Source organism: Anopheles ziemanni, unplaced genomic scaffold (assembly GCF_943734765.1).
Source record: "Anopheles ziemanni unplaced genomic scaffold, idAnoZiCoDA_A2_x.2 U_3, whole genome shotgun sequence".
In the NCBI taxonomy this organism is placed as follows: Eukaryota; Metazoa; Arthropoda; class Insecta; order Diptera; family Culicidae; genus Anopheles; species Anopheles ziemanni.
The window spans coordinates 86,226-96,084 of record NW_026689875.1 but is presented as its reverse complement, the minus strand read 5'-3'; the positions used below and the strand labels follow the sequence as shown (position 1 = coordinate 96,084).

Here is a 9,859-nt window from a genome sequence, read left to right as displayed (position 1 = left end):
GTCTCATTCTCTTTAAAGTCACCTTAAGCACCTTCTAAACACCATTTTGCATCGTCTCATTCTCTTTAAAGTCACCTTAAGCACCTTCTAAAGACCATTTTGCATCGTCTCATTCTCTTTAAAGTCACCTTAAGCACCTTCTAAACCTCATTTTGCATCGTCTCATTCTCTTTAAAGTCACTTTAAGCACCTTCTAAACCTCATTTTGCATCGTCTCATTCTCTTTAAAGTCACCTTAAGCACCTTCTAAAGACCATTTTGCATCGTCTCATTCTCTTTAAAGTCACCTTAAGCACCTTCTAAACACCATTTTGCATCGTCTCATTCTCTTTAAAGTCACTTTAAGCACCTTCTAAAGACCATTTTGCATCGTCTCATTCTCTTTAAAGTCAATTTAAGCACCTTCTAAACCTCATTTTGCATCGTCTCATTCTCTTTAAAGTCACCTTAAGCACCTTCTAAACACCATTTTGCATCGTCTCATTCTCTTTAAAGTCACTTTAAGCACCTTCTAAACCTCATTTTGCATCGTCTCATTCTCTTTAAAGTCACTTTAAGCACCTTCTAAACCTCATTTTGCATCGTCTCATTCTCTTTAAAGTCACTTTAAGCACCTTCTAAACCTCATTTTGCATCGTCTCATTCTCTTTAAAGTCACTTTAAGCACCTTCTAAACCTCATTTTGCATCGTCTCATTCTCTTTAAAGTCACCTTAAGCACCTTCTAAACACCATTTTGCATCGTCTCATTCTCTTTAAAGTCACCTTAAGCACCTTCTAAACACCATTTTGCATCGTCTCATTCTCTTTAAAGTCACTTTAAGCACCTTCTAAACCTCATTTTGCATCGTCTCATTCTCTTTAAAGTCACTTTAAGCACCTTCTAAACCTCATTTTGCATCGTCTCATTCTCTTTAAAGTCACTTTAAGCACCTTCTAAAGACCATTTTGCATCGTCTCATTCTCTTTAAAGTCACTTTAAGCACCTTCTAAACCTCATTTTGCATCGTCTCATTCTCTTTAAAGTCACCTTAAGCACCTTCTTAACCTCATTTTGCATCGTCTCATTCTCTTTAAAGTCACCTTAAGCACCTTCTAAACACCATTTTGCATCGTCTCATTCTCTTTAAAGTCACCTTAAGCACCTTCTAAACACCATTTTGCATCGTCTCATTCTCTTTAAAGTCACCTTAAGCACCTTCTAAACATCATTTTGCATCGTCTCATTCTCTTTAAAGTCACCTTAAGCACCTTCTAAACACCATTTTGCATCGTCTCATTCTCTTTAAAGTCACCTTAAGCACCTTCTAAACACCATTTTGCATCGTCTCATTCTCTTTAAAGTCACTTTAAGCACCTTCTAAACCTCATTTTGCATCGTCTCATTCTCTTTAAAGTCACTTTAAGCACCTTCTAAACCTCATTTTGCATCGTCTCATTCTCTTTAAAGTCACTTTAAGCACCTTCTAAAGACCATTTTGCATCGTCTCATTCTCTTTAAAGTCACTTTAAGCACCTTCTAAACCTCATTTTGCATCGTCTCATTCTCTTTAAAGTCACCTTAAGCACCTTCTTAACCTCATTTTGCATCGTCTCATTCTCTTTAAAGTCACCTTAAGCACCTTCTAAACACCATTTTGCATCGTCTCATTCTCTTTAAAGTCACTTTAAGCACCTTCTAAACACCATTTTGCATCGTCTCATTCTCTTTAAAGTCACTTTAAGCACCTTCTAAACACCATTTTGCATCGTCTCATTCTCTTTAAAGTCACCTTAAGCACCTTCTAAACACCATTTTGCATCGTCTCATTCTCTTTAAAGTCACTTTAAGCACCTTCTAAACCTCATTTTGCATCGTCTCATTCTCTTTAAAGTCACTGTAGGGTACGGCCTACTCCGGAACTTGTTACTCAACAGGTGGATAGAGAAAAGAAGAAAATGGTTTCAAAAATCTGGGTTTGTCCAACGGTACCAGAGAACGCAATATAGTGTCCACAGATCGCTACCCGCCAGGGACTTTCTGTGGATTATAATGCTAAGTATGTTGGGGACAGAGCCTAACAAACACCAGTGGTTTTTTCTCAAGTTGGGTTTATTTGATTTTCTGAACGCCTTTACTGACGTCACAAATGTTGTGTTAGCGATGTCTAAGACCGGTGACACTGTTATCAATTAACCGTTATTTTTGAACAGCAGGTTATCATAAACTGGTACTTGTAGGGTTTCGTTAAATTCAAAATTCCTAACTGTTCAGAACCTTGTAGAGTTCTGTGGCCTACCTTTAGGCGTCGCAATATCGTACATTCTGCCACCTTAAAATTGAATAATTTTAACTGTTTGCTTTTGGTAATACACACAGCTTTACCAATGGCCTAGTCACTGTACTTCCCTTACTTGTACGCAATGTAAAGACACGCGCTTTGCCATCCTTTCCAGGATGCTCCTCGATTACGCGTGCTAATGGCCAACACGCCGAAGGCACATTATCTTCCTTAATTATAACTAACGTTCCTGGCGTTACTGTGGTTGTACCTTCCTTTGTCCATTTAGAACGCGCCTGCAGTTGTTGTAAATACTCCTTCTGCCAACGGTTCCAAAAGTGCTGGCGAAGTTGTTGAACATGACGCCAGTGGTTCAACCGGTTTTCGGCTTCGTACAGCAAGCAGTGGTCCGGAACAAGCTGTAGGTTCGTTCCAACCAGGAAATGTCCAGGAGTGAGGGCTGTCATATCGTGTGGGTCATCTGACATCGATGTTATAGGCCGGGAGTTGACACAGCATTCTATCTCGTCCAGTAGCGTAGACATGTCCTCATACGAAAGTGATGTCGTTCCTAAAACGCGCACTAGGTGGTACTTCATGGTTTTGACGGCGGCTTCCCATAGTCCACCGAAGTGAGGAGCTCTTGGTGGGATGAACTTCCATGAAATTTTGCGTTCTAGTGTCCAAGCTTGAATGCTCTGCTGGTGTTCAGTTGTACGCAACAGCTTGTACAACTCGTTCAGCTTGTTTGCTGCTCCCTTGAAGTTCGTCGCGTTGTCCGAGTGTAACTCCAATGGCAAACCACGACGAGACACAAACCGTCGTAATGCTGCTATAAATGCTTCCGTTGTCAGGTTTGACACCAGCTCGATGTGTACGGCACGGGTGGTGAAGCATACAAATATGGCGACGTATGCCTTCACGGGCGCCGCCCGTCGGTGGCCACCTTTCAGGAACACTGGACCACAGTAGTCAACACCGGTGATCGAAAAAGGAGGGGCCGGTGTTACTCGGACAGCCGGCAGGTCAGCCATGATAGTTGCTGACGATGATGGTCGGGCGCGGAAGCAGGTGTGGCACTGGTGAAATACCTTCCGGGCGAGATTTCGGCCACTTGTAATCCAGAAGCGTTGTCTGCACGTGTTTAGCATCAGAGTCGGTCCCGCGTGAAGTAACTGTTTATGAAAATGTTCCATCAGCAGACGAGCGAATGGATGGCTGGCCGGAACAACTAGTGGATGCTTCACATCCTCCGCTAGCGATGAGTTGGATAAACGTCCTCCAACTCGGATGATTCCGTCAGCTCCCAGTTGCGGATGTAACCATTTGAGCGGGGACGACGCAGGAACGGGTTTGTTTTGCTGCAAGGCCTTGATTTCTTGCTGCAGGTGGTCTCGTTGAGCCAAGCGGCACAGCACTTCTTCTGCATCCGTCAAGTCCTTCGTCGTCAGGCCGGGGTTCTCGTACGACCGGCGTTTGGTGCATCGGTTCCAATACTGAACCCAGTACGCCGTCATCCGTCTCAGCTTCGAGTACGATGAGAAAAGCGTAAAGATGCGATGAGCTGGCAGCTCAATGGCAGCGCATGCCACAACTGCTACTCGCTGCTCTGCTTGCACTGAAGGATCTGGTGTCGCAAGCAGTGGTGGAGGCCATTGATCTTCTGGCAGGCTCATCCAGGAAGGACCCTGCCACCATAGCGTACTGGAGAGGAGATCTTTGCCCAAACATCCTCTCGAAGCAAGGTCAGCCGGGTTGTCGACTCCTGCGATGTGACGCCACGTGCAACCTTCTGTTAATTGTTGCACCTGCGATACCCGGTTGGCAACATATGGCTTACAGGAGTTCGGTGATGCTCGCAGCCAATGTACCACAGTCATGGAGTCTGTCCAGAAGACTGCCAGAGAGCCTGGGTTTACCGCAGCTCTTACTCGGTCGAATAGCAAGCTGGCCAACTGAGCTGCGCACAGTTCAAGCCGAGCGATAGAGTGCTTGCTATTGAGGGGTGTCACCTTGGTTTTTGAGGCGAAGAGCTCCATTGTGCCATGTCCCTGGGCATCGCAACTACGGATGTAGCAGCATGCTCCATATCCTTTCTCCGAAGCATCGCAGAAGACGTGGTATTGGATGGTGGTCACTGAAGATCTAATGGCGACTCGCGGAATGCTGATGTTGTGAAGGTAATGCATTTGCTCAAGAAAGTTGAGCCATTCCGTTCGTAGCTGCAGCGGAAGTTCAGCATCCCATCCCCAGGGTTGTTGGTTGACGTGTTTCAGATTCCACACCCGTTGAAGAAGTTGCTTGGCAACCGCCTTCACTGGGTCAACAAACCCCACCGGATCGTAGATCTTCCCAATGGTGGACAATACCTTGCGTTTGGTTGCATCTTCGATGACATCCGGGGCTTGGACTTTGAAGCGCAGAGTGTCCGCTGACGTATCCCATATTATTCCAAGTGTTGCCAACGATCCGTCGTCATCATCGTTGGGATATGGGCTGGATGCTCGGCTTTGTTGGTCCACATGATGCAACACCGCTTCCTCGTTTGATGCCCATTTCCGCAGCTCAAATCCACCTTTGGCAAACAGTTGTTCGGTTTGCTGTTGCAAGGTTTGAGCAGCCTCGGGTGAATCAGCTCCAGACACAAAGTCATCCACGTAAAAGTCAGCGAACCGAGCTGCTGCTATTGGAAAGTCCCTTCCATGATCCAATACTGTTTGTTGCAGAGATCTCACCGCAAGGAATGGTGCAGATGCGGTGCCATAAGTTACAGTATTCAGCTCATATTCTTCGATGGGATCATGGGGCGAAGCTCGCCACAGAATGCGCTGTAGGGCGCGATCGCTGGGATGTACCCATACTTGGCGGTACATTTTTGCCACATCTCCTGTCAGTGCAATTTGATGAGTTCTGAATCGCATCAGGATCGATGTAGCATCTTGTTGAATTGTTGGTCCGATCATCAGCGTATCATTCAACGACACTCCTGTCGATGACTTGCTGGATGCGTCGAACACAACCCGACACTTCGTGGTGGTGCTGTCGGCCTTAAAAACAGGATGGTGTGGGAGGTAGAATGTTTCCCGACTATCAACTGCTGCTGCCACCTTTGTCATGTGGCCTAAGCGGAGGTATTCGGCCATGAACTCCACGTATGCCTTTTTTGTTTCGGGTTCTCGCTGCATACGTCTCTCGATAGCCAGAAACCGATGGAGGGCGATCGTCCGCGAGTCACCTAGTTTCCCGATCATGTCAGACTTTCTCGGAAGTCGGACGACATATCGGCCGGCTTCGTCTCTGCTTGTAGTGGCCGCGTAGTGGTCCTCACAGGCTCTCTCCTCGATACTCCAACTAGGGAGACTGCCTACGTCTTCTATTGCGAAGAATTTCCGCATCATCGTAGTCAGCTCGTTGGTGTGTACGGCGACTGAACACACCACTGGCAGCGACTGCTCTGCTATCTGGGCTGTGCCACTTACAACCCACCCAAATGCTGTTTCTTGGAGTGACGGCATACCTTCTCCAAGTGAGTTGCGTCCGGTTTTTAAAAGCTCGTAGAAGCACGCCGCACCCAGGATGATATCGATTCCACCAGGCTTGTGGAATGTTGGGTCAGCCAAGACGCAGGTTGCTGGAATCGTCCACTGGCTGTGGTGTATACGATGGGCTGGCACATCTGCTGACAGCTTGGGCAGTACCAGCATCTCCAGCGACGTCGAAAATGATGAACAGCGTGACTGGATGGTGGCTCGTACTGATGACTTTACGTTCGTCGCTTGGCTGCCACCAATCCCCGACAGCGGAATGCTCACCGACTTCCGAGGTAGGTTTAAGAATTGCGCCAACCTTCCCGTAATGAAGTTGGACTGTGCTCCACTGTCCAAGAGAGCCCTTGCAGCATGGTTCTTCCCTGCGCTGTCAGTGATGTACAACATGACGGTTGACAGCAACACTGTCGATGGTATCGCCGTGTGAAGCGATATTGTAGCTGTACGGTGTTCTGCTGCAGATGTTGGCTGTTCGTGACGGATCTCGCTGGCGGCACTAGTCCCTTCGTCGTGGAGCAAGGTGTGATGTTTCTGCTGGCATCGGCGACACGTCCACTTCGAGGGGCACCTTTTGTTGAGATGACCAGCTCCGAAACAGTTGAAACAACGTTTCCAACTTCGGAGCTTGTCCCGTTTGTCTGGTAGCGACAGTGCTATGAAATCCGCGCACTTGCTGAGCATATGGTTGTCCTGGCACATGACACATGTTGCGGTCGGTGACGGCGTAACGGTCGACGTGAACGCTTTAGTAGGAGCCGGCTTTGGACGAGATGGTTTGTCCGTATTGCCTGCTGCGCAGCTCTCCAACACTTCACATTGTCGCGTGATGTAGTCGAACGTACGGAACAAATCCGGAAACTCGCCGTGCTGCAATGTAAGCTCCCATGCCTTACGAGTGCTGGAGTCCATACACGACGCGAGGATGTGGGTGATGATGAGGTTGCTGGTTTCATCAATGTTCTTCTCTAAGAACTGCAACCCATCAACGTGACCCTTACACGTTTCTACTAGTGATCGAAGTTCGCTGGCTGATTCGCGTTGCACGGGTTTTAGTTGGAGCAACCCAGCAATGTGTTTGTCGACGATTGCTCTCGGGTTCGCGAACCGCTTTTCTAGCACCTCCCAGGCACTCTTGTAGTTGTTGCTGCTCACCATTGCTGCGTTAATTATCCCTGCTGCCTTTCCGGTGAGTGCCTTGTTCAGGTGGTGTAACTTTGCTGCATCCGAAACAGGTGTCCTTCCCATGATGTCGAGGAACATGGCCTTGAATTTGGGCCACTCTTCGTAGCGTCCGTCAAAGGTTGGCATCGGGACACTGAGGTGATGCGCTGCCGAAGTTACCGGAGCTGCTGACGGTGTTGGTGTTTCGTCCAGCTGTGCCTCCAGAATGGCTGTGCAGGTGGTGTGGATCTTCCGGAAGGCATCGTCGGCGTCCATGTCGATTTCGAGGTCATCTGGCAGGAGATCTATGATGTGCTGCATAATCCTGCCGTGGGTGCCTTGAAGTTCCCGTAATGTGCGTAAGTGCACCCGCGCAGTGGCCGGAGGGAGTTTGTTGTTGGTGATGTCCGGCTGAAGCTGCATAAGTTGACGATATGCCAGCTTCATTTTGGCCCGCAACACGGCCAACTCGCGATCACCTGGCGATGACGTCGACGGTTTTGGTGACACGTGCTGTGGGGTTGTTTCCGTCACGTGGTCACTCGCGCACTGTTCCACCGTGGCTTCCGTAGCCGCTTCGTCTGAATTATCACTCCCTGGTGGCGGGGTATGCATCACTTTACTGCGAGTGTTCATTGTGGCTATTAGTTAGTCTGTTGCACTTTTCACTTTTTCACTTCACTGTTTTGTCAGCGTCGACTGCTACGACACTCTGGACTGGTACTCACAATCACGCTGAGTAAACTTCTCGTGGCGATGAGACGCTGGACGGTACCACCGAAGGAAACTCACACCTTGAGTTATCTTCCCGTGAGGCCCCGATGCGCACTGGATCGGCCTCGTGTGGTGTCCGTGGTCTGCCACCGATGGAAAATCAACCCGTCCGGTTGATACACGATTCCTGTAGACGCTGGGTTGAACAAACGCTGGGCACGAAGCGCTGGACTGATCCACTGAAGAGAACTCCCGACTTGGGTTCTCTCCCCTTGAGGCACCGATGCGCACTGGATCGGCCTCGTGTGGTGTCCGTGGTCTGCCACCGATGTTCAATCAACCCGTCCGGTTGACGAAAGTTCCTCTTCCGACGACGAATGTATGAAATAATCTGCGCACGATAGGTTCGTTGCGCCGATCCGGTTCGAAGGACCAAAATGTAGGGTACGGCCTACTCCGGAACTTGTTACTCAACAGGTGGATAGAGAAAAGAAGAAAATGGTTTCAAAAATCTGGGTTTGTCCAACGGTACCAGAGAACGCAATATAGTGTCCACAGATCGCTACCCGCCAGGGACTTTCTGTGGATTATAATGCTAAGTATGTTGGGGACAGAGCCTAACAAACACCAGTGGTTTTTTCTCAAGTTGGGTTTATTTGATTTTCTGAACGCCTTTACTGACGTCACAAATGTTGTGTTAGCGATGTCTAAGACCGGTGACACTGTTATCAATTAACCGTTATTTTTGAACAGCAGGTTATCATAAACTGGTACTTGTAGGGTTTCGTTAAATTCAAAATTCCTAACTGTTCAGAACCTTGTAGAGTTCTGTGGCCTACCTTTAGGCGTCGCAATATCGTACAGTCACTTTAAGCACCTTCTAAACCTCATTTTGCATCGTCTCATTCTCTTTAAAGTCACTTTAAGCACCTTCTAAACACCATTTTGCATCGTCTCATTCTCTTTTAAGTCACTTTAAGCACCTTCTAAACCTCATTTTGCATCGTCTCATTCTCTTTAAAGTCACTTTAAGCACCTTCTAAACACCATTTTGCATCGTCTCATTCTCTTTAAAGTCACTTTAAGCACCTTCTAAACCTCATTTTGCATCGTCTCATTCTCTTTAAAGTCACCTTAAGCACCTTCTAAACACCATTTTGCATCGTCTCATTCTCTTTAAAGTCACTTTAAGCACCTTCTAAACCTCATTTTGCATCGTCTCATTCTCTTTAAAGTCACCTTAAGCACCTTCTAAACACCATTTTGCATCGTCTCATTCTCTTTAAAGTCACTTTAAGCACCTTCTAAACACCATTTTGCATCGTCTCATTCTCTTTAAAGTCACTTTAAGCACCTTCTAAACACCATTTTGCATCGTCTCATTCTCTTTAAAGTCACCTTAAGCACCTTCTAAAGACCATTTTGCATCGTCTCATTCTCTTTAAAGTCACCTTAAGCACCTTCTAAACCTCATTTTGCATCGTCTCATTCTCTTTAAAGTCACTTTAAGCACCTTCTAAACCTCATTTTGCATCGTCTCATTCTCTTTAAAGTCACCTTAAGCACCTTCTAAAGACCATTTTGCATCGTCTCATTCTCTTTAAAGTCACCTTAAGCACCTTCTAAACCTCATTTTGCATCGTCTCATTCTCTTTAAAGTCACTTTAAGCACCTTCTAAACCTCATTTTGCATCGTCTCATTCTCTTTAAAGTCACCTTAAGCACCTTCTTAACCTCATTTTGCATCGTCTCATTCTCTTCAAAGTCACCTTAAGCACCTTCTAAAGACCATTTTGCATCGTCTCATTCTCTTTAAAGTCACCTTAAGCACCTTCTAAACACCATTTTGCATCGTCTCATTCTCTTTAAAGTCACTTTAAGCACCTTCTAAACACCATTTTGCATCGTCTCATTCTCTTTAAAGTCACTTTAAGCACCTTCTAAACCTCATTTTGCATCGTCTCATTCTCTTTAAAGTCACCTTAAGCACCTTCTAAACCTCATTTTGCATCGTCTCATTCTCTTTAAAGTCACCTTAAGCACCTTCTTAACCTCATTTTGCATCGTCTCATTCTCTTCAAAGTCACCTTAAGCACCTTCTAAACACCATTTTGCATCGTCTCATTCTCTTTAAAGTCACCTTAAGCACCTTCTAAACACCATTTTGCATCGTCTC

General features: G+C 46.6%; 1 protein-coding gene across 1 annotated transcript; it reads right to left on the bottom strand.

Annotated features, from left to right (window-relative positions):
• Window positions 1-2,393: 2,393 nt before the first annotated feature.
• On the bottom strand, window positions 2,394-7,605 carry LOC131292770 (uncharacterized; the record flags this gene model as incomplete). Its single annotated transcript, XM_058320855.1, has 1 exon — window positions 2,394-7,605. A coding segment is annotated over exon 1 (5,212 nt), but the record flags the coding sequence as incomplete, so codon positions are not given.
• Window positions 7,606-9,859: the final 2,254 nt, after the last annotated feature.